A 25,768-nucleotide genomic window follows, 5' to 3' on the forward strand; every position below is an offset into this window, starting at 1 on the left:
AGGTGAGGAGTAACTCAAAGCTGCTTCACCTTGTTTGCTTCTGACTCTGGGAACACTGAGTAAACCTCTTCCTGAGGACCTGAGCGGTCTGGATGTTTTATATTCTAGTAGATCTGACATGACGTATTTTGGGCAAAGACCACTTAATGCTTTATAGACCAGTGTAGGATTTTGAAGTCGATCCTCTGACACACAGGCAGCCAGTGCAGTGATTGAAGCACAGGTGTAATGTGCTCCACCCTCTTTGTGTTGGTGAGGACTCTGGCTGCTGCGTTTCGGATGAGCTGCAGGTGTCGGACAGATTTTTTACTAAGGCCTGTAAACACCATTACAATAATCCAGCCTGCTGAAAATAAAAGCATGAACAAGTTTCTCTGAATCCTGTTTGGTCAGAAAACCTTTGATATTGATTTTGATTTTGTTACCATCTTAGTGGTTGTTGAATTTCAGGTCTGAGTCCATAATCACACCAAGATTTCTGGCTTGATTTGTTGTTCTTAAGGACATGGATTCAAGACGAGCACTGACCTTTGACCTTTCATCTTTGGGGCCAAAAACAATCTTTTCTGGGTTCAGTTGTAAAAAGTTCTGACACATCCACTCAATGATTTCGTTGATGCACTTGCTCAGTGAATACAAGGGACTGTGGTCATTTGTTGACACTGGTATATAGAGTTGTGTGTCATCTGCATAATTATGATAGGAAACATAATATTCCATGATCTGAACAAGAGGGAGCATGTAGATGTTAAATAAAAGCGGCCCAAGGATGGAACCTTGAGGAACTCCACAGGTGATCTTCACATGCTCAGATTCATAATTACCAACAGACACAGTGTAGTCCCTGTCCTGCAAGTAAGATTTAAACCAATTTAAAGCAGTTCCAGAAACTCCAAGCCAGTTTTCAAAGTCTGTCCAGCAGTATGTTATGGTCCACCGTATCAAATGCAGCATTAAGATACAGTAGCACTAAAACTGAGACTTTAGATGCATCATTGCTCAAATAGATATCATTTAGCACTTTGATAAGAGCAGTCTCAGTGCTGTGCTTTGACTTGAATCCAGCCTGGAAAACACTAAAGTATTTATTTTGTACCATAAAAGTGTTAAATTGCACAGAAACTGCTTTTTTGATTATCTTACCTAAGAAAGGCAAGTTTGATATGGGTCTGTAGTTATTAATTGATAAAGCATCCAGATTACTCTTTTTAGGGGAGGGTTTGATCACTGCTGTCTTCAGCAACTTCGGAATAGTGCCTGTCTGAAGAGAGCTGTTAATTATCTGCAATACATCTGGTGCAACACGGTTAAAAACATTTTTTTAAAAGCTTGTTGGGAGAATGTCAAGACTGCATGTAGTGGACCTGAGGTGTTGAACTATGTCTGTTAATGCTACAGGATCTAGAAGGTGAAAATGTGTCAGGTTAGCTAAAGTGTTTTCATTAGGTTGTACAGGAGTTACAGTCAGGCTGCCTGTAGTAGACTGAGTGACTGTCTGTCTGATCTGTTCAATTTTTTGGGTGAAGTGCGATGCAAAATCATTGCATGCCTTTACAGATAACAGTTCAGCAGGAACTGATGCTGAGCGGTTGGTCAGTCTGTCCACGACACTAAACAAAGTCCAAGCATTGTTGTTGTGCTTGTAGATTATCTCAGAGAGGAAGGACTGTCTGGCCCTTTTTAGTTCTAAGTTATACAAGCGGAGCGTCTCTTTAAAGATGTCATTATGAACCTGGAGTTTACTTTTCACCACCTGTGCTCAGCTTGTCTACAATCTTTTTTCTTTGTTGTAACAAGTGTCCCATTCCTCCAATGGGGCTTTCTCTTTACACAGACAGCTTTGGCCTTGACTGGGGCAACGGCATCAATATTATTTAGAACTTTAGTGCTGAAATTATCTACAAGGTCTTCGACAGGAGCTGAGTGCAGAGCTGGTGTGTTAATGAATGCCTCAGTGAAGAGTGTGCATGTGTTGTCATCAATGCAACGTTTTCTGATCAGTTCTGTATTGCTTCCTCTGCAGTCAGCTAAGATGGAAGCTTTAAAGGAAACACAATAGTGATCAGAGATGGCGACATCATTCACCACAACATCAGAAACCATAAGACCTCTTGAAATAACCAAGTCCAGAGTGTGTCCCTTGTTATGTGTTGGATTTGTTACATGCTGGGAAAAATCGAAATTTTCCAAGATGTTCACAAGTTCCTTTGCACTGTTATCTCTTGGATTGTAAAAATGAATGTTGAAATCACCCACTATAACAACAACTTCTACACATCATAATCAATACACACAGCAGACAGTAGTTTTTTGAGGTCGTAAAAGAAGTTTGTGTTATACTTTGGTGGTCTGTAGATAGTGACTAATATTGCACAACAGGGCAAGCTCAGCTGGAGTGCAATATATTCAAAAGAGCAAAATTTCCCATATGACAACTGTTTGCATTGGTACTTGTTATCGTACAGAGCAGCTACTCCACCTCCTTTCCTCGACTCTCTAATTTCACTGATAAAATTAAAGTGTGGAGGAGCTGTTTCAACAAGTGCTGCTGCACTGTTGCTCTCATTTAACCAAGTTTCAGATAAAAGCATAACATCAAAATTCTCTTCAATAATAAAATCATTCATTAAAAATGACCTGCCTTGTAGAGACCTAACATTTAGTAGGGCAAAATGTAACATGCTATGAACATTGCTAGATTCACACTGCGGCTGACCCACAACTGGACTCAAGTTAGATGGAGTGACCGTACGTTTTAACCTACTGATGTACTTTGCGCCATGCCACCAGCTATTTGAGATAACTGGTATGTTAAAGACTAGGCACAAAGATAGATTCTAATCAATAATTTTCAGTATTCCTAACACTGTTTATAAAAGTAGTCAGTAGAAATTGTCCTTTTGGCTATGAGTAGACTGCAAGTTGTTCTTCAGGTGTTTCTTATCAGGTGTTTCTTATCAGGTAAACTTATCAGGTAAGACTAAACACTGTAACTGTCACATCCCCGGGTTAAGTGTCCTGTTTATTTCTGTTTCCTTACTTACCCTGTGTCTTGTTTCAGGTCTGTTGGCTGCATGCCCCAGTGTTTCCCTGCCTGCTGATTACCTGATGTGTCTCACCTGTGTCTAGTTAACTCTTGTTCAGTATTTCATGTCTGCTTCCCCTTCACTCTGTGCCAGTTCGTCTCGTTCATAGTATCAGCGTTCCAGCACTTTATTCTGTCTTGCTATTTTGATCTGAACCTTGTTAGTTTTTTGACCACCTTTTTTTGCCCGCCGTCATTGTACTTTTGCCCTGGATTTTTGGACTTTTTGGATCGACTATTGGACTGATTAAACGGATTGAAACTGCCTGACGACTAGCTATTGGGTTCCCTGTAGAGCTGAAACGATTCCTCGAATAACTCGAATAATTCAACTACAAAAATTCATCGAGGAATTTTCGCTGCCTCGAGGCTTCGTTAAGTTTTTTTTTTTTTCGTCATCAAAACTTTGGTATGAGTATAAAACACGTTTAATGTAGCTGCAGCTACCTGCTCCTCTTTTCAGCGCTAACACGCACACACGCGAGCGCGGCGTGCCCCTTTTAACTTTTAGTCAGAACACAGTTGATCCGTGATCCATACGACCCAGTCGGGAACACGTGATCCGGTCAAACGGTCGGCTTTTCTCCGTTCACTCTCTCCGTGTTTGCAGCTGACATAACGATAGCAACGTCCTCTCACAGTCTCTTTCATAGACGCGTCTATGGTCTCTGTAGTCTGTGAGCGCGCTGCTGGAGCAGACAGTGATACACTTTTAACAATATACAGGCTGATAATATTAAATGTCTAATGTCTTCAAAGCTAAATCAAGACAGAACTTGTTTGTGGAATAATAATTTAGCAAATATATATTTAAAGTTTCTCAATTTCCTTATCTGACATAATGATTGATTCTGTGATTGATTCAACAGAATATAATGCTTTCTCAATTAAATGTACTGTAACAGATGTGTAGGCTACACAAAACAGTATTTGTTATTTCAGCCATTAAAACGTGTTTGGCCTGTATTTTTAATTTACTTGCCGCCTTGACCAGTGAATCAGAAAGTGAATTTGGGACCCTGTCAGTAATATGGTGAGCATCAGCAGCAGCTGTAGAGCAGAGGTGGTTGGCTGTAACAAGCAGGCGTTTCCATGGTAACTGCAAAGAAGCAGGTTTGTAGGGACGACCCAAGACGAGTTAAACCTTAATTAAGCAAAAGTATGACTTATTCGATTACTCGATTAATCGACGGGATATTCGATAGAATACTCAATTACTAAAATATTCGATAGCTGCAGCTCTAGTTCCCTGTGTCCAGTCGTGACAGTACCTGTGTGTATTTGATTAGAAATAATACAGTGTGCGTGTGTTTGATTAGAAATAATACAATGCGTGTTTGTGTGGACATAAACAGCTGTTAGGCTGATTGACAGCTGAACGTGATCAGCTGATGTCGTCGTCATGTGATGCTGTCGAGGAAACAACGTTTCATGTCTCTTTAAACTATTTTCCTCCGTCCTCTCACCTCGGCTTTTTTTCCTCCGTGCATCTCTGGTGGGCGGGACTAAGACACAAGTGTAGGAGACAACTTGGAGGACACTCGATGCAAATAAGGGAAGTGAGACGCAGCCACAGACAGGCAGGGAACACTGAAAACTACACAGTAAAACATGAAACACTGAAGACCAGAACTACAACTTAAAACTCAGGAAACACTAAAGACTGAACTAAGAAATATGAACGCACAAGTAAAACAAGCAACAATATAAAAAACAGCATAGAAGGACATGAGGACACTCACTTAACATTATTACTGATTCAATTAAGGTGACCAAGACAGACTTCTTTTTTTCTTTGGTATTTGGGTTAATGCTTAGATTGTTAAAGGAAAAGCAGTCTTAATAAATGGAATCATTTGCCGTTTTCACTTTTCAACAACTTTGTCAGGTGCTCAAAGGTGACAGTTGTGATGTAAAAAAAAGAAGTCGAGAAAGGATACGTCATAGGTCCTAAAAAATCCTCTCCTTTTCCCGTGTTTCGCACCAGCCCGATGGGCGTAGCCACGAGAAAATACTCCAGGAAGAAAAGACTCATCTTTGATCTGTCCGCACCACGTTCCGGCCCTTTTGCCAGTGTTAATGGTCTCATACCCCCAGAGCTTTTCTCTCTCCATTACGTATCAGTGGATAACGCAATAAAACTAATAAAAATGTCCGGGCAGGGCTCCTGGCTTTCCAAAGCAGACATCACAGACGCATTTAAAATCGTGCCCATTCATCCAAGTCATTGGCCTCTCTTCGGCATCAGGTGGGAGAATAATTATTATTTCGGAGTGTGCCTGACTTTCGGGTGCAGGAGTAGTCCGAGCATTTTCATCAGATATCCGGAGCACTTTGCTGGATCCTTTTGAACAAAATCAGGATCCCCTACGTTTTTCACTTGCTCGACGATTTCCTCGTGGTAGATCCTCCCCACGATGGATCAGGGTCCTCTTTAAACAAATTTAAAAAAATTGTTTTCAGTCTCTCGGTGTTCCCCTCTCGGAGTAGAAAACTTTAGGGCCCGACACCTGTTTAGAATTTCTCAGCATGAAAGCATTACTTCTTCTCGTGAAATTGCAGCGGATCAGAAATCTCAAAATCACACTGCACGGAAAAAACCATTACCAAAAGGCAACTGCTCTCCCTCCTCGGGCATCTCAATTATGCCATGCGTGTCATTCCTCAGGGTCACTCTTTTATTTTGTGTTTATTGGACATGGCCTCCTCAGTACCTAATCTGCATGATTGCCTAGATGAAGGATGCCGCTCCGACCTGAGGTTCTTGTCGCACCTGTTAGATAATTGGAATGGCATCACTTTCTTCTATGATGACATGGTGCTTTCCTCCGATTCTTTGTCTTTTTTCACGAATGCAGCTCCATCTGTAGGTTTTGGGGGATTCTTTCAAGGTCAACGTTTCGCTGGTAACTGGCCCCACTCGTTTTCAGGTTTAAAATCGTCATCTGTGCTGTATGAAATTTACCCCATCGCAGTCGCTTGTCATGTATGGGGTCACTACTGGAAACGGAAACGCATATCTGTGTCATGTGACAATCAAGTTGTAGTCAGCATCATTAACAGAGGGCGCTCCTCTGCATCCGATATCGTGCCTTTCATGAGGAGCATTACCTGGTCATCTATTAAACACAATTTCACCATCACAAATCCCGTTTCATATTTCAGAAATTTTGGATCCTCTGCCCAGAAGCCAACCTAATACCCATTCGGGTGCCTCCCTTTCACCAGCTATCAATCTTCTAAATCAGTTTTGCATGCAGCAACTTTTAGATTCAGCCAGAAATTACATGGGGAAAGGTTTAGCTTCGTCCACACTGAAAACATATGATTTTGCTTGGAATATAGTTTTGTGTTTCAATGTGCATTCCTATTTTTCCGGTATCCGTTAAAACCATGTGTGCTTTCATTTGTTCTTGTACAGATGTCAGACATTTAAAACCTCAGTACATCAGAGGTAGCAGGAATTCAATTTAACATAAGATGTAAAGACCCCTCATTTCCTAGCTTATTCTCCAATCCTGCTATTAAAACATTTCTTAAAGGCATTTCCAAAGATTTTCCTCCGGTTCCAAATCAACGACGACCTATAACTCTTTCTATACGCCATTGTATGCTTTCAGTTTTAAGAAACTGTTGTTTTTCACCCCAGGTCGACACCCTGCTGGAGGCTGTTTTTCTATTGGCTTTTTACAGGTTCCTCAGAATAGGCGAATTTACTACACCATCTCAGTCTTTCGTCCCCAGCCTCCACATTACTTTTTCCGATTTGACTTTTCAAGCTAGTCATTAAATCCTTAATCTTAAATCAACAGAGGTGCCTGCTCTATCATCATAGCTCGCACTGACACCCAATTTTGTCCGGTTAAAGCCATGATTAATTACATCCTAACAAGGCCTCAGTGTAACCCAACTTATCCTCTTTTCATTACACCATGTAACTTATCTCTATCTAAATCTTGGTTTACTCTCCACCTTAAGCAAGTACTCCTCAGATGTAATTTGCCCCCGCAGCATTATTCAGGGCATTCTTTCAGAATAGGTGCTGCTACAACTGCGGCCAATCAAGGCCTGACGTCATCCTCACTCCAGCAACTTGGACGATGGTCTTCTTCTGCCTTCAATTCCTACATTCGCCTAGACATCAACTCTGTTCTCACGAACCAAAGATCTTGAAAACCTTTAATACTGGTAAGGAAACATACAACTGGTGGTGGTGAATTGTTGGTTCTCTATTGATGTCAAATCCTAATTTCCTTCTAAATCACGGGAGTCACCTTTGCAGTGTTTTTTTTCTTTTCACAGTCGTGCTGGCCATGTGTCGGGTATTGGGAAAAAAAACCCAACCCTTCACACCAGGCCAGATGGCTACTATGTCAGACCATTAGAGAGTCATGCCGGGCCACATGTCTGTGGTCCCCGAACCCAACATGCCGGGCTACCAAGCTGACCACAGGACAGCTTCGTAGTCATGCTGGCCACGTATCAGGTCTCGGCAGACCCCAGATACGCCGGGCCAGATGGCTACAGGGTTGGCTTAAGAGTCATGCCAGGCCACACGTCCGGGGTCGCCGAATCCTACGTGCCGGGCCACATGACTAAGGGCGGCTAGCAGTCTTCAAGGCCACGTGTAGGTCAACAGACCAAGATGCACAGGCCGGATGGCGGCTGGTCAATCCTTGTTTTTGTGCCGGGCCACGTCAGTGGTCGCTGAATCCTACATGCAGGTCACATGATTACAGGGCAGATTAGCAGTCATGCTGGCCACGTGTTGGGCCTGTCAGATCCATTACACGCCAGGCCAGATGGCTATAGGTCAGGTACAGTAGCCGTGCCGGGCTACATGTCTGTGGCCGGTGAGCCTAACATGCATGCCACTCGACTATAGGGCAGCTTAAAGGGTCATGCAAAGCCACGTCAGTTGAATAACCTAGACTGGCGCATGATTAGGTAAGTCACCATACCATAACTACACAGGGTGAATATTCTCTAATCGTATTTAACAATTAATCACAGTTCATCATCTAACTCATAAAAATTGTTTCCCGCAGACTCCAGACAGCCTTAAAACCTATAAAACCTATAATAATGATTCTACCTTTGTCTTTCTCACTTTATTTTGGGGGGCATCCTATCCTGCGTCGGCCTCATTACCCCTCAGAGCTCATGAAGTCGTCATGATGGAGTCTAGCCCCCAAAAGACTTTTAATTAATAAATAATTGTTCATTCTCTATTACGTCTCTCCTGATTGAAATGGAGCTCAGCGTAAGTTCAGACAGGAAGACTGGTGTTATTCATTCATTAACCTCTACATTCATTCTTAAACCACACCCCCTACTACTACCACCTCTATCTCTCTCTCTGGTGAGCAGCTGATCTTGGGTGTGTATCATCCCGGAATTAACCAACCAGACTCTGCAACGAACTTTCTCTACCAATCAATGGCTTGCTGTCAACAGTTTAAAAACTCTCTCTCTTCCACAGCCATTCTGTTGCTTCAGGCATACGCCACAACCCTCCTCCACCCCAGTCCCCTCCATCCAGCTCAGCAGAGTCCAGGCCCAGGCTGAAACCCACTCCTCTTCTCAGCCTCCATCCTCTTCACCACCACCAGTGTCTAGACTCCATAGGGGGCATCCTATCCTGCGTTGGCCTCATTACCCCTTAGAGCTCATGAAGTCGTCATGATGGAGTCTAGCCCCCAAAAGACTTTGCACATTTCATTGTTAATAAATAATTGTTCATTCTCTATGAAGTCTCTCCTGATTGAAATGGAGCTCAGTGTAAGTTCAGACAGGAAGACTGGTGTTCCTGAATGAATGAATGAAAACATTGAAATGAAACAATGAAAACATTTGTTTATTAGTGGGTGATAAAAACAACAATTTATACATGTAAGAAGTCACATATAGGTAACTTGTAGCTATATATAAATCATTAGGCTGCAGTTCGCTTGATGGCTACAAATGCAGTATTTTTGGAAGCAACTTATAGCCCCTCTGATGGGGAAAGTGAATATAATAGATTTACTTTTACAATCTGAAGATGAGATTGTAATCCTAGTGTCAGAGAATAGATTTTTATTTTTTCATTTTACACCCACACCTTTCAATGTTCAACATACATTGTGAAAGACATAAAAAGCCAGGACACTAAGCTTTCTGCTGTGAGATGAGAATACACCCATCCATCCAGCACCCCTACCCACACACATTCAACAGACAGGCTTTTACAAAAACCTCCAGGCAATAAGCATTTCTATATAACATGTTAGTTCTATTGAGTTTTGGAAAGCTCTTAATCACACAGATTGTAGCGGTTTTAAGGGGTCTTTTTTTTTGTTGGGGTGCCAGCCGGTATCTCAACCGACAACAAACAAGTTTGTTTCTATATAATTTTTTTTTCAACCACCACAAAGCTATCCTCTAGTTTTGTAGAACTAGACATAACTCCATATTAACAAAATCAACAATACACACAAACACAAGAATTTCACACAAAGACATGAGATGGAGAATAAACAGAAATGTATTAAAGGAACAATGTCTCAAGTCCAGCAAAAATAACTCAAAGTCAGTGTCTTTTCACAGTTCTTCAAAATGTTAGTTTCAACAAAAAAAACAAGAGCGGGCTCTCTTGTGAGTGAGTCAATCTTTGACTGCACCTTCCCTAATAACAACAAAAAAAAACCCGAGTGAGCTCTCGCTCTTCTTAACCCACATTAAGATCTTCGGCGTGACGGCCAGCGAATCAAAATAAAGAAACAGAAAGGACTCCGACAGGTCGAAGTTACCTCCAGAAACCAGGGATCCGTCCCGCCTCAGCGACTCTCCCTTCCCTTAGTTCCAGCCAGAAAGGAGGCACGATTGCAGAACCAGGAGCATGAACCCGAAACTCTGGGAATGACTTTACACAAACTTTTTCTCTAAGGCTGGGGCAGCCGCGGACTACAACACCGGTAACCGGGATTTACGGACGCCCCATCTTGGTGTGTACGTCTCACTTTTATTACTAGGAGCTAATTGGCCATAGAGGAACGCGTCACAGGGGTGGAGCCGACGGGAAAAGGTATTTCCTCCTGGCGGATCGCCACAAGATCATCACAACAGCTGGGCGTTATCTTACTCAGTCTTTTCATTACACCAGTCAGTCCAAATCCCAATACCTTCACATGAAAACCATTGTTCCTGTACCTTATATCCCAATGTAATCTCCTCTTCAGGCATTGATTTCACTGACAGTCATGTTGGTAGGTTTGCTTTAATAGATTGCGGTCAAAAGAAGCCCATGGCGTGTGTCTGATACTGAACTGCTGCTTGAGTTTAAGTCTCTGCATTGTGCTGACAGCCATATAGCCTTTCAATTCACCTTTACTCACGTTCAGACTGATGATAATCCAGACAGGTTTAATTTAATTTGAAATTAGGAAATTTAATAATGCAACACGGGCATATGAATTTACAACTGGAGATCAAAATTAGAGAACAATCCATTATTTGACATGCCAAAGTCACTGCTTCTATAATATCACTGTCTGGTTTGGTTCACTCACTCTCACTCACCGCAACACTCTTAGTAAAATCATCAAAATAAGCAGCAAATTCATTGGCCAGGAACAGCAGTCACTCACTAACATCTACAACACCAGAGTCCTGAGCAAAGGCACCCAGATCTCCACTGACCCTTCACACACCCTGCACCCTCACTACACTCTGCTGCCTTCAGGGTGCAGGTACAGGGCGCTCCCACTGAGGAAAAAGAGGGCCAGCTCCAGCTTCCTCCCCACATCCATCCGCCTGTTAAATGGCTGAATGTGATCACTTTTTGACCTATTGTTCTTAATCTACCATTGCTTTTAATTTATTATTGTTTTTAAGCTATTTTTTAGGGACTTCATGACCATCAGAATTTTAATGTGTGAATGGTGTGGGTTGTGTCTTGTGTTTCTGTTCTGGCGCTTTCCCTGCAACGAAGTTCCGGATTAATAAAGTTTATTTGATTTGATTTGATATTCAAAGTTATGCTAACATGAATATAAGGGCAGATTGTTGAGCATACTTTAGAATTTAAAGGCAGGGTTGGTAATTTTCGAAAACGAGCATGATTTTGAAAGTAGCATCCTCTCCGTTCTCCATGTTCACCCACCCCCTCCCCCCTGTACTCCCTCAAAATGCACTAGCACCTTTTGGTCCTTATAGTAGGGCAGATAGCTGCAACAATCCTTCACTTCCGGAAAGAAGCATCAAAATTTGCACACATACTCCTTAGAAAGTGGTCTTTTGATAAAACCCGTTAGCCACCTAAAAATTTGAGATGGTGGCCATTTTCCAAGATGTCCGCCATTGGGTGTACATAAATATCGCACTTTACAATAAAAACTCAAAAACTTGTCCGATTTGAGAAATGTTGGTGTCGAATCATGCATTTATAAATACATATAATCCAAATAAGGGACCATAGACTCACTCACTGGCTTCCCTATTACAAAAAATATTTATATCAGTCCCAAAATCATAATAATTAAGGTAAATGTGCACATATCATAGCCACCATCAGTTTGCTCTATTATTGGATGTTCATGTAGGCACTAGACCTAAACTTGTTTGTTACCTGTTGTCTTAGCTACCTTGATGGGTTCACTGCACCTCTAAACCTCACATCTACAGCTACACAGTGCTGTGCAGGTCAAACCAAACTTGTAGCATTTGCAGCGACCACAGCATTTCAACTTGCAACCACACTTGGTCTGTTGGCAACTCTCTGCAATGGGTGGGAGCTCTGTCCAAATTATCTCCCACATATCTCCTTTCTTAGCCCATGCCCAATCGGCAGGACACTATGTTTGTGGTTGACGCTCGCTTAACATGCTGCTTCAGTGCAGCTCGGGTTGGAGGAATGGGCTTCTTATGGTCTCAGCTTCCAAGCAAACATGTCTAACCTTGCATAATCAACACCCTCAGCTGTACTGGATCTGTCATACATCATAACCACAAACCTCTCCAAGATCTTCAGGTCACCATTATCCACTACAGGTGGGTACTGGCTGAGTTTGCTGAAGACATTGGAAGCCTCATCACATACTGTACATCCCAGGTTTGCCAAGCAGACTTCTTCCCTTTTCCACGGAATGCTGAAACAACTTCACAGCCAGTGAAAGCATGGAAGAAGGGTATCCTTTTAGTTTTTTCTAAAAGAGCGGAACACAAGTCATGAACAGGAACCTTGTTTATGCTGGTGCATGAAGCACAAGCACAGTGGATTCACCACTTTAGATGAGGACTTGTAGCTCTCCCGTGGTTGCTTAACACATGAGCCGACAGGCAATAATTGCTAAAAACAATTTCATCATGCCCTTTAAAGACTGTATTCTCCTTGAAAAAGCCAACATAAATGTCACCAACCTTAAGGAAGGCATTTGACGGCTCTCAGATAAACTCCAGAAGAAAGATTTACTACTGACCCTGAGCTCTGCACTCCATGATACGTTCATCTGGGACCAGTCTACTTGTCCTCGGCCTTCCTCCTGTTCAACCCCAAACCAAAAGGCATCCTGGTCTAAAGTAGTGGCCTGTGGCCCAGCAAATGTCTCTTCACCAGCTCGCCTGGATGTCACCAACCGCTATGCATTTGTCTCTGGTGATGGCCAACCGAAAATGACCCCTCCTGCTATATACAACCCGTCATCAAGCACTGCTTCATCCTTGCCGTCAGATTTGAAATCTCAGACAGATAAAGAGGCACTATAGGTCCCAAAATGGTCCCAATCCACCAGGACAATGACCCCCTCCTCCCGCCGCAGGATGCTTAAGGAGGCCGTCAGACGTTGCTCTGAAGCAGGCATGCCTCCCATGTCATCTGAGCAGCTCTTACCTCCAAAGACCGATGCCCTGTCCACCACCACACATTGTCCCCAGGAACTGGTCCTACACTGTGGACTCCAGGGCAACCTCAAAGAATCGTCACAGGATCAGCTTCATTCATCACCGGTGTGACCACCCATGCTTTGGCTGCTGAAGGTACTGTCTTCCAGGCAACTCCACGTCTCCAAAAGCCGCCGAAGTTATTGAATTCTCAGCCCTCTTCCGAAAGTCAGTCATAAGAACGTGCACTTCTTTAATGCTGTTATGCTAATGTCACCCCACCCCACAGTGGGAAGTCTGTCTTTATCCCCAGTCCCATTCCAACTTTAGGACGTGGAGCTGGTTGTTTTAGCCAACTTCTCAGTCTTCACTCTTGGCTGCTGTCCTCTTGTACAGCACATAATATGGGCTTTATTGACAATTTGAATGTCTTCTGGAACAGGTGTCCTTCTTTTAGATAGACGTTCACCCTAACAGTCTGGGCTCCTGACACTTGGTCCTCCTGGCCAGGTTGGCACCCCTTGCCCCTCCTTCTCTATCCCTGGCAATTTACAGTCACTATTGACACTATTATCACAAATGATGGCAACCTCATCCAAATAGCGCTGACGGTCAGGCCACCTGAGGCGGTTAAGTTGGCACTTTCAAACATAATATCCTTTTCTAGGATGACTTTTTTTTAATACACGATTTTATTACTGGACTAGACATAGCTATTTATCTTTAACTGAAGCCTGGCTTTCTTCAACCGCGTCTGCCACCTTGTCAGAGACCTCCCCTCCTGATTTTATTTTTTTTATTTTCAAGGTTCAAGGTTCAAGGTTCTTTATTTGTCAAATATGCCACATGTTAAACATACAGCACAGATGAAATTGCATTCCCCCCCCCCAGTGCAAACCTGCAGTGCATAAAAGAGCACTAAGAAAAAAAAAAAAAAAACTAGCAATACTGTACAACAATATAACTTAACTAAAGACATTTGGACAACAAATAACGAACAACAGACAACAAATAACTTAACTAAAGACATTTGGACAACAAATAACGAACATCAGACAATCGACAGACAAGGCACTTGTGAGTGTTTCGCTTTGAGGTAGAATGTGGATAAATTACTATGAGGTAGATAAATTACAGTATTAACAATATAAACAGAGTGCAGATTAAAATACGAAGTTAAAGTGAGGTAGTGTGCAATAGTGCAAGTAGTGCAAGTAGCAAAATTACTATGAGGTAGCTAGATTACAGTATTAACAATATAAACAGAGTGCAGATTAAAAATACAAAGTTAAAGTGAGGGTACAAAGTTAAAGTGACTAAACAAATAAGGAGGTGGGATCAACAATTTTTTCTCGAGTTGATTTAACTGCACCTCATGCTCTTTTGGTAACTTTCAAACCTTTGAGTACTTAGCCTTGCTTTTCAGATCAGAACAACCTGTACTCGTTTTTACTGTGTCATGTAAACAACCCCTTTAAAATCAGGGCCCTGGACTTTATTTATCTATTGGCATCTTTTAACCTCACTCAACATGTTCATCGTCCTACAAGTCAAGTCATCTTGAAAGGCATTAATATTGACATCTCATCCGTAACTCATGTATTATTATTATTTTTAATCTCATTTTATTTAATGTCAATACAAATAATTAACATTCTGTTCTGTATTTTCTTCTGTGAAGCACTTTGGGCTGCATGTTTTATATATGAAAGGTGCTATGTAAATAAAGCTAAGTTGAATTGAGCTGAGTTAAAGTGTACTATGCCCAAGCACAACTCTCCGAAGTGTGCCAAAGCTGAGGAAGTGTACCGTGTCTAAGGACGGAACAGAGCGGTCACACTCTGTGCCCTTAGCATGTACTTAGCATGTACTAAGGGCACAGTTGTGGGAGGCCACAGAAAGATGAGGTCTCAGGTTTTTTCAACATTATTATTTTGAGTTCAGATTTAGCCAAATGTACAGAACCTCTCAGCTCTGTTGAGCTCTCCTACACATGAATACTAATGAAGTGTGTTATCTTAACCTGACTTTGGCTTCAGCAAGGAGCATACAATGTCAAGCAGTCTGCTGGTGAGTGACTGAGACATGCAGAGGGCTATCTAAAACTGATCTATTGAGGATCAACATGAGTGGAGTGAAGAATGGGGTGATGTGGACAAGTGGACAATGTCAGCAGGGGAACTATTTTGTCGGTTTCAGTTTGTTAACTCACCTGCAAGCATGTTAGCTTTTTTATTTTTTTAATACTAATGTGCACTTTTGTGATCAAGCATTTAACCCTCTAAGGTTAGATACCAGATCTTTTCTACTTTACATGTTAATTAAAACTAAGTTCTATTTCAATTACAACAAAAATAAGAGCAAGAGAGGGGAATTTGTAGAACACAAGCTCTAAACTGAGAATATAGTATTGAGTGATCCCTGTGAGACTGGAGGCGTAGGCCTCTGTAGGGAGCTTTAGAGATGTTTTGTAGTTAGTAACTGAAATATGGAGGACTATGAGGGATCAGAGAAAACATAAGTCAGCATGAGAAAAAGCATCTCCCACTCTTGGTCGGACCTGTGAGTGTTTGTTAGTGAGTGTTTGTGCATGCTTTGTGTGTTGCTCAGAAACATAACATCTCTTTTACCATGGTCCTTTGATGAAAATGTCGATTATTGGCCACACTTACTCGTACTCTCTTTCCCTACTCTCTCCCCAGCATATGATTGAGCAGATAATTCTCAATAAATGATTTGTCCTGTTACTTTGCAGCTCTAACAAAAGGCAAGGCAGTTATACAATGAGACTGAGGAGAGTGTCACTGTGATTGTTCATTTTTAGATTACCGACACACTCAGCATCAGCACTAAGCAAATTGCTAATGCTGTACATCAGACATTTGTAAACAAAGGACTGTACACAGGATCATCCACTTCCTGCTCTATTGCATTACAACCCCCTTTCTACAAGCAAACACGTTTTTTTAAAAAGACGTATACATAAAACAACACATTTTGGGGTGATTTTAAATTGATGTGTCGTTTTTCAGACAGTAGCTGTCTGAAGAAGAAAAATAAATATTTCAACGATCTACACTAAGTGGAGTACATCCACCAGAGAAAAGTTGTTAATGCTCAAGTCAGTGCAGCAGTTACAATTGTTCAGTCTGTTGAAGGCACCTTAGTTTATCTCCAACTTTAGCTGAAGGTTAACAATTGTATACTATAACTGATTTAATGAGCCATTTGCAGTTTCACTGCACTGGCCATGTGTACTTAGCCTTGCATGGTTTAAAGGGATCACCCTTTCAAACATGAATCTGTAGTAAATTTGGGTCAAATTTGTAGGAGAACTGTGAATTTTTTTTTAAATTTGGTACCTTCTTGACCAAGAAAAAGCACATAACATATTTTAAACTTATTTGAATCAAATACAACTCGTGCGTGGCAGGCCTCTCCCACTGAACACCAGATTGACACAACCCACCAGAGCTAGTGCTTCGAAGCTATCAGGTAACTAGTTTGGAGATTCAGTAAAACTTCTGAACGTACTTCATTAGTTTTTCTTTCAAAATGATTAATTATTATTTAGTACTGGGTTCTTTAATCCAAACAAGGAATGGACAAGTAGTACGTTTTCACCACTTGCCAAAAATGTCATGGTTTTGTTTTGTTTCTGTGTTTCGTCTTGTTTTAGTTTTCATGTTTTCCTTAGTGCTCTGTTGTTTCCCTTGTGTTTTAATGTTTCGTAGTCTTGTGTTTACTATAGTCTATAGTGTGTTTCCCTGTTGCCTGTAAGTTTATTTCCTGTGTTGTGTTTTAAGTCTAATCTTTAGTGTTTCCTGTTTTATTTTGTACATCTGGTTTTGGTGGTGTTGTCAGTGTTGAGTTTTACTTTGTACTTGCCCTCTAGTGGTCTGGTCCTGTGCTCGTTGTTCCTTTTCTTTCCCTCCTGTCTGATTACTGAAGCATATTTAGAAGCATGTACTAAGGGCACAGTTGTGGAAGGTCACCGAAAGATGAGGTTTCGGTTCAACATTCCAGGTGTAGATGAGACAGCTAGAAGATAGAAGTGGAAAATCACTGTGTCCAGGTCAATCCCAAAGAAGGTCATAGTTATCTTAAAGGGAGTAAAACAAAATCCATAAATGGTAACAGGAAGAGACAGGGTGGGATAGACAAAAAGGTACAAAGGTAGATAGAGAAACTGTGAGAGGCAGATCTCTCTGGGATTTGTGCTGAACAGATGTAATCTCTGTAAGAGTGATCTCCGCACTTTGCAAACTGCGACATTAAAGCTTGTGTATCTACACTGTTGTCTCCGGAGTCTTCTTATCTGCATCAACCAACTCAGGGAGTTGAACTGCTGGCATAGAGTTTAACTCAACATTACCCAGATTGTCCTCACCTGTCTCGTTCGTCTCACCTGTGTCCAATTAACCGTCTATTTAGTCCAGACCTGGGCAAACTACGGCCCGCGGGCCACACCCGGCCCGTTGTGCATCCCTGTCTGGCCCACGCGATGCCAATAATAAATTAATATTTACTGTATATTTAAGCCGTGCATGCAATACAACGCTGACGCTTTTATTTTGAAAGGCGCTATGTTCGTATTACTTCCGTATGGACGGACGCAGTGCACGTGCGATTGAAGGTAAACTACGTTGCTAGCAAAGCTGCAAACCTAACATGGGGTTTTTACAAAACGTTACACAGCCAGAGATGCAGCCGTCAGGACGAGTCGCCGGAAACAGTAAGGCCTTTTCTGACGGAGAGTTTATTAAGGAGTGTTAATTGGACTCTTTTGCACTGACGGAGAAAAAGGAGCACTTGACAACGTGCCACTCTCCTAACGCACTGTGAGGAGGCGGGTTGAGGACATCGCTGCAAACTTGGAGTTTCAGCTTAAGGACAAAGCGGCCGACTATGACTATAATAATTTTCAGAAGATGCTTGTCTTCTTTGTGCACAAACATTCTCAGTTTGATTTATTTTTGGTAGCCTGTGCTCACAATTTTACATTAAATAATAACAATGAACTAAAAATAAACAGGTAATTAATGACCAATGTGTACAAGACTAAAGACTAAGAGACTGGATAAAGATGTACTGGATTATTCTCACTGAAGTGAATGAATGAGATGAAAAATAACCAAAGTTATTGTTTGGACTTGTTATAAAGTTTTTCTTTGCTTGTGAAGATAACAAAGTTATAAATAAATGTCACGACATTTCACTTTTTTTTGTTTATTACATCTATAGCAGCATTTTCTTATTTGACCTGTACGCCACAATATAACAAAGTCTATTTCTACAAATATTTACAGACTGTTTTTAGTCTTCCGATTGCCAGTACCAGCTGTTCAAAATATATCATTTTGTATTTTACATTAAGAGAACGTTGAGCAGAGTTTAAGTTATTGTTGGTGCGGCCCTCTGACAAAATGTGAGTTTCTCATGTGGCCCCTTGTAAAAAATAATTGCCCACCCCTGATTTAGTCTGTGTTTTTCCCCAGTCCCTTATTGGTTCATTGTCTATGGTAGTTGTCTTAGAGATTTTGACGCGATGCAATGTTTACATTGGCTGTGGGCTGCACAGCCAATGTAAACTAGTTTGCTCCAGAATAATATGTTTTAAAACTTGACTATTTCTAATGACACAGTGACAGTCGCCATCAGTAAAGCAGCAAAGTTGGCATGTAACGTATAAGTACAAGTAAGCTGTTATCAATGTTAACCTGCCTATTCACACACAAATTGTGTGATTCATGTTTTTGAGCAGGTCGGGTGCGCATGTCGATGACGTCATAGTCCTTGGGGTGTGTTTAATCACAACCTCGTGACAGCCAGACAGCATCGCGGAGCAGGGAATTTGCACAAAAACGTATGGCATTTCAGATTCCATTGATGGCTGCAGCTGCTTTGGTGTCGTCAAAAGATGAAGCGGAACAATGCCTGCTCACCTGAACACCGTCAAAATACTTGCCTCTGTCCAAGTACAGTTTATAAATTTGTACTACTATCGAGACATGACGGTCTTTGCTCAGTCGCTCTCCTTGCATGACAAAATTCAGAAAGTGGCAGTAGACTGTTAGGCAACTTATCTACAAAACATTGAGCACACCGTTAGCATTACGTATTAACAGGGAAGAGCATTGTGATGATGCTGGAACAAACTGAAGGCCACTATGCATGCCACATCAGTAATAGAAAGAAAATGGAAGAAGTCACTCTACAGACAGATGGCCGTTAAATCCCGCGGGCTTTGGCTGACGTTTCCAGTTCACTTAAGAGATTCTGAAGGATGTGTTGAGGACGTCTCGCCTCTGCTCGTCGTTGAGGCACGTAGAGATAGCCACCAACATTTGATTAGACGTTAAGTTTCGATTCTGGCCGTGAGGTCTAACCCACTGATCTGTGATCGGTCTGGAGCTTCAGGGGGTGGAAAACATGATGAACCATCATGCGGTTCTTCCCTGCCAGCCTTAAAAAAACTTTCAGGCAAAGAAAAACATAATGTTCTCGTCTCAGGGCAAAATAAAGGCTGGATTAACGACGATTCAACTATACTATCATGTTTTCTAATGATGCAAAGCTTAATGCAAACGGGTGAAGAATCCCTTTAATTTAAAACAAGCATGAGCCACTGGCAGGTTCAACCAGGTAGCCCCGGGCGGCTGTGATCTCCGCCAGCTCACTTTTCAATTTAAATGTACAATTGTCAGAGATCTGTTAGATTTGACAGAATTTTGGTCATTTTTTTAATTTCAGAATATAATGATATACTAAATTGTCGTGTTTGAAAGCTGTCCCTCCCCAAAAAATCCCATACTTACATCCTCTATTTCTAAACACAGTAGTTACACAGGTCACATTTTTTGACATCAGCTAAACCGAGAACCTCTCAATTCAAATTAGACAATTTGATTGTTGTTACAATCCTGTCTTAAAATTTTGACCCTGTGTGGCACAGAAAATGTAACAGCTTTTGATTAATAGATATTATTGGCTAGTCCAACAAGTTAAATCATTTTATCTGTCAAATTTAACCCCTTGATGCCTATTGTCGCAAATTTGCATCAAATCGTTTCCGCTCCAAATGCAGCCAAAATAGCGCCTGTAAAATAAAAATAAAAAGTGCTTTTGATGAGTGCACTTGAAATAAACAGGACTCAGGATGTGAACCGTGGTTCATTTGGTGCATGTGCACTTTGCAAGCTGCAAACATCCACACTTATCGCCTTGATGACTCATGCTTTAAATCAATACAGCTATTTATTCACTAGAAAAAAATGTCTCTAAACATAACTAGGCAGCGAATATGTTGGTCCCCACAACAAATTGGAAAAATGTGTAATACTGTGTGTGACCCTGGCCATGGCCACTGGTCTCTGTCAGGTTGCCGTCTGTTGCAGGAGGTGTGTCCTGGCTGTCCTCATCAGCAGGATCAGAGGCACCTGGGTCTGGTCCACTCTGGCCTACAAAGACCTGCTGCAGCCTTCATTCACACTCTCTCTGATCTCTCAGCTGGACCGATGCTTGTTCATGATTTAGTTTTCTTTGTTAGTACACTTCAACATCTTCCACCACATAACCCTTTCATACACCCACATTCTCACTACTGATTATACAGATTAACACACCTCATAACTTTGGTCATTTTGGTTAATTGGCACGTTTTTGTTAATAAATTGTTCATTTTCTGTGGCAAAACTGATTGTCATCTGTTGTTTGTCACTTTCTATGAGCCGGGTTGTGACAGAGGATACGAGACGGAGATGCGTTGAATCACTTTATTCTCCACTTTTCTTCATTCCTTACACTGTACAGCGAGTGAGGTCAAAACGTTTTTGACCGTTTTTTATTTTACAAAAGAGAGCAATACGAATTATCACAAGATCACAATATAGGGATCACACGAACGATTTTTTCCTAAAATTAAACTAAAAAAACAATTTCATGATTTAGTGGATTATAAGGTTATACTGACAATGTATAAATAATATTATAATATGTTGCCTGATAAGGTTTTGAGTGTTTGAAAAACGTGACTGTAAGTATGAGCTAAAAGGAACGTGTTTGTTTAAAAAACGCAAAGTAAGAACAAATGTTAGATGTAGAACTATAGCAGTAAGAGGAGTGAATTTATGGAATTGTTTGCATACAGATCTCAAATTGATTCAAACAATAAGTGGATTCAAAACGCTCCTAAGAAATAATATGTTACTTTCATAGATAAGTTCTGAAATCAACTTCTATGACTTGTTTCAAGTGTTTGTTAGAAGAGCATTGAGCACTGTCTGACTGTTTTGAATATTTTGAGAGGGATAGGCGCTAATAAGCCTGGAGCTTCAGCCTATACCCTTTGGTTTAAGAAAAGTTATGTTATATGTGATGGGTTGTATATGTTTACAAATAAAATATTTCCAAATAAACAACAACAAAAAAACGTAATGCCCTGCTAACCGGAACCCATCAAACATAACAACTCTCTCTTAAAGGTACAGTTCCCCCAGTTAACGTCTCTCTGTCTCATTTGTGGGTCAATACTACAATACTGTATAAAAATAAAAGCCGAAAAATAGTTTATGAAAGCAAGAAAGATCCATTCGGAGATGAAAACTTGGCCAGAATAAAAAATAAGGACTTAGACTTAGAGTTGACAAAATATTTGTTAAAAGTGTATTTCCTTTCACCAAAGCAATTGAAGTCAAGCAAATCAAATACATTTTTTATAATTGGGAAACACCTGGACCAAAGGTAGCTGATTCAGCGTTGCAATGAGGGGCTTTATCAGCATAATAAGGCCACCCGGCCAGGAGACAGAAGCTTTCCTATTGCATGTGACAAATTAGCTCTCTATTGCAAATGTTCACCATGCAATTATGCCTTCAGCTGCTCTCAATTTATCCCAATGGAGTTCTTACACATACATACAACCGCACACAAACACCCCAATCCCATTTTTGATATATGCATACCTCGTCCTCTTGTCAAACCCCAAGGTTTAATAAGCCCCAAGCGCCACCAAAAATATTACCTTGAAGGAGTGAGAGCTGACAGGGAACTTAATTTTAAACCTGAAACTTCAACGAAGACAAATGTTACACTTTCTAATGCACTACTGCACACACACGGTTTAAAATTATGGGTTTACGCCAAAAACTCTTTATTGCAGTCGATGCTGTATTTGAGAGACAGATAAATTGTCCACAAAGGAGCGAGATAACTGAAATCCCAATGCCAATTTTAATTAAACCAATCTGCTGCATCGTGCTGTTTCTTTGACTCATTGTCTTTCAAATAATGTAGCTCAGGCACTGACAAAATCACTCTCCATCACATACAGGTGTTCTCTGATAAAAGTGATGTTATTTTCTGCCCTGCTGAGAAGTAGTTATCCTCTTCAATCTTAGGAAGGCAGAAACAAAGTGTCAAGGTGCCACCCAAAGTTATGTGAATGCATGTATGATTACCATAATTGTAATCACCACGTGAAAGTATTCCAATGACAATGAAGTGCAAACACATTATCCATTTATACAATTATTTGTTAAGCAACAAATTAAGTGAAGACAAAAAAATATGAAATTTAAATGTATCTTTTTTTCTCACAGCCAGCCTGTAATTTTTTTAGTGCCAAATAGGGGTTGCGACCATCACATTGGGAATTGTTGAAATCATGTAAACATGTCTGTAAAATATTGCTAATATTACTAAGAAAAGTGGGCAATAATCCAAGCTTGCGTTAACAGATTACAAGTTAGCGTATTATATCAGATACTCAATTGCATCTCCTTGCAAGGATGAAACATAGACATAATACAATCTGACAGCACAAACACTCCCCAAAAGTGAAGCCATAATATTTAATAATTTAAAGTGTTGTGGTTCTCAAAATTGGCCCAGTCTCGCGGTCTCAACAAGTCACCAGTCATGTCATTGTTGATTACACAAATGAGGACATTCAGGGCGGTTTTGTTGCTGATTATAACTTTCAAGAGCAACTGTCCATGTCGTTGTTGATTACTTTAAATCAACTTTAATTAGGACCTGTGTCCGATCGGACATAAAGCTGTTTATTTTTCACATTATTTCCTCCTCTCTAGAGGCTTTCCTGTGTTGTACTTCCTCTGTTGTCAGTTTGGATAGAGGCATGAATGGTACAATTGTTCTGGATTTGAGAATTAGGAGTTTTCTGCTATAGTTGCATGTTAAAAATAAGCATTTTAAACTATTTATTGGATGAATGACAAGTAATCTAGAGAAGAGCTCCTTCCTCAGAGAGATAGCCCATGTTTGCTTCAAGTCAAAGATTAATGCACTGAAATCCTACTTGCTGAACTGTAGATATTTTACAGTTAGGCATGGTGAATAAAGAATTGGAAAATTGCTTTTTTTATGAGGAAAACACTACTGATTTTACTTTTCTTGTAACTCCATCTTCTAACAACAAACATGGACATACATTTTTTTTTTTAAATTTTGTTGCTGTTTTTCCTTTTCTGTGGACTTTTAAAAACTTCCTACAGAGGCCTATTCAGTCACGGCTCCATTGTTTACACCCGCAAACAACTTATCGTGCTGCGCAAGCCTCTGATACATCCAGCAGATAGATCGGACATCCCTGCAGAACTTCGGAGGAAGAGACGAGGATGCAGAGCCGTGAAGTGCTGGGAAAAGAAAAAACGGTACTTTAATTATGGGGAATGTAAGATCTGACAGAGGAAATACCGCGAGTCCAGCATCATGATGTTCACGGAGACGTGGCTGAATGAACTCACTCCGGACACGCTTGTAACTCTGGATGGCTTTCACCTGGTTAGAGCAGACCAGAGCACGAGGGACAGTGGGAGTTTTCTCATGTTATTGTTGTGAATGTTTAGACCCCCCCCCCCCCCCCCCCCCCCAGCTAACGATGTAGTTCTCAGGCCGGCCAGTAGTGGGCAGTGGCGCTTTACAACGCGACACCCACCAGTGCAACCACAGTACCACAACATCCTCCTCAGGCCACCAGAAAAGGATGTACGCACATTTCTTCTTCATTTCACATAGCAGCAAAAATGGCAACTGCAACTCTGGCTTCCCGTGGTTTTGTTTGGACGGACGAAGAAGTAGAATTGCTCCTCCGTGTAACCCTCAACTACAAGACCACGAAATGCCAGGAAAACGTTGACTTGGAGTCATGTCAGTCGAAGTACAAAGACATCCATGAAGACTTCGTAAAACAGTTTCCCCAGGGCGGAAAGGATGACTTTCCACAGCGGCGGGGAGGCCACATCTAAGGCCCAAATCACGTCCAAATTGAAGGCGGTTCGGACCAAGTACAGGAAAGCGGTGGACACGGGAAAGAGAAGTGGCCAAGGGCAGGTCGTGTTCATTTACTGTGAACTGTGCCAGCATATTTGGGGAGGGTCACCGGCCACTGAGACCATCGCAGCCGGGCTGGAGACGGCCGACGATGAAGATGAAATTGCCGCCAATAGCCGCAGTTCAACACCTTTGTCCGAGACCCCAGAGAGTTCAGATGATACAGATAACAACAACGGGTTGTCTTTCGAGGTGGTGAACACCAGACGAAACATGCTCCAAGTAAGTATTTACACCTCATTGGCTTGGTGTGTGTGTGTGTGTGTGTGTGTGTGTGTGTGTGTGTGTGTGTGTGTGTGTGTGTGTGTGTGTGTGTGTGAGAAAGTGCTGCTGCACATCGCTGTTATAATCAAATTGCAATATTAAAAACTGTGTGTGCCAATGGGTCTTAATTTCCGTTAAGCTAACTTTTCAGTCCTACTTTTGCTAATGCTCAGTTGTGTATGGTTTCAACTGTGTATGAAATCGGCAACATTACATGGTATTGTGGATGTTGAGCCTCACATGAATGAGTGAAGTGTTACTGAGTTTGAACATCTGTGTTTTGTCCCATGATCAGGCAAGGCTTGATGATCACAGGAGAGAGAAGCTCAAATGAAAGCTGCACTCCGATCCGGCTGTGGAAGAGGACCTTCGAATCAAACGAATAATGTTGGAGTTGGCCAAGGAGGCAGAGAAGAACAATAGACAGCAACTGGACAAGCTTACAAGTGAGATGAAGAACATACATAGCTCCATTTCTAAGGGGTTGTCCATGTTGAGAGACCTTATGTCACAGCCACAGGACCATTCCCCATATCATCATGGACATCATGCATCTGCTGATGTGCACAGACCGCCCAGTGGGTTCAGTCCACATCACATCTTCACAAACTTTTGTCTGCAAGTGCTTATCATGCACCATACACTCTATTTAGCATTTATTGCACTATTTACAATGTTTTTTTATTTTTGCACAAGTTGTAAATACAATGCTGCCTCTGCCTTAACTGCATGTAAGTATTAAAGAGTGTGTGTGTGAGAGAGAGAGAAAAGAGAATTACAAAAAAATTTAAGCATCTTTTATGTGCCATCATTCACACAGTCATAATACAAAAGCACAATAGTTTTCAAATGTAATCATTAAAGCACAGAGCTTAAACAACTGAGCCTGCACAGTTTTCACATGTAAGCATTAAAGCACAGTGCACGAAGGATTTCTGCTCTACGGGTGTAGTGTATAGTAACTGATAGTACGAATTTCTGTTGATACGTTCAGTTTGGATACATCTTGTAGAGAAGACTTTGCTGTGAGCAGACTATGATCTATTCAGAGAAGCTATGACCATATTTGAAGAAGGAACACGATATATGAGGTATCATGAAAGTATAAGGTTCTGCCTCAGTAGACAGTTCAATGTTGAAGTGTTCCTCAAATATAGGAATGACATTCAAAGAGCAAAGGTCATGTGTTTCTGCATGCCATGTACAGAA

The 25,768-nt window shown here is 41.3% G+C and overlaps 1 protein-coding gene across 1 annotated transcript; it reads left to right on the plus strand.

The window, feature by feature from the left end:
- The first annotated feature begins 24,147 nt into the window (after nt 1-24,147).
- Nucleotides 24,148-25,058, plus strand: LOC306820744 (uncharacterized protein). The gene is made up of 2 exons (XM_079338680.1): nt 24,148-24,517; nt 24,855-25,058. Exons 1-2 carry the CDS (start codon nt 24,176-24,178, stop codon nt 24,891-24,893), a joined length of 381 nt encoding a protein of 126 aa, XP_079194806.1. The 5' UTR covers nt 24,148-24,175; the 3' UTR covers nt 24,894-25,058.
- The last annotated feature ends 710 nt before the right edge of the window (nt 25,059-25,768 follow it).

Source organism: Symphodus melops, assembly GCF_947650265.1.
Source record: "Symphodus melops genome assembly, chromosome: 3".
Classification (NCBI taxonomy): domain Eukaryota; kingdom Metazoa; phylum Chordata; class Actinopteri; order Labriformes; family Labridae; genus Symphodus; species Symphodus melops.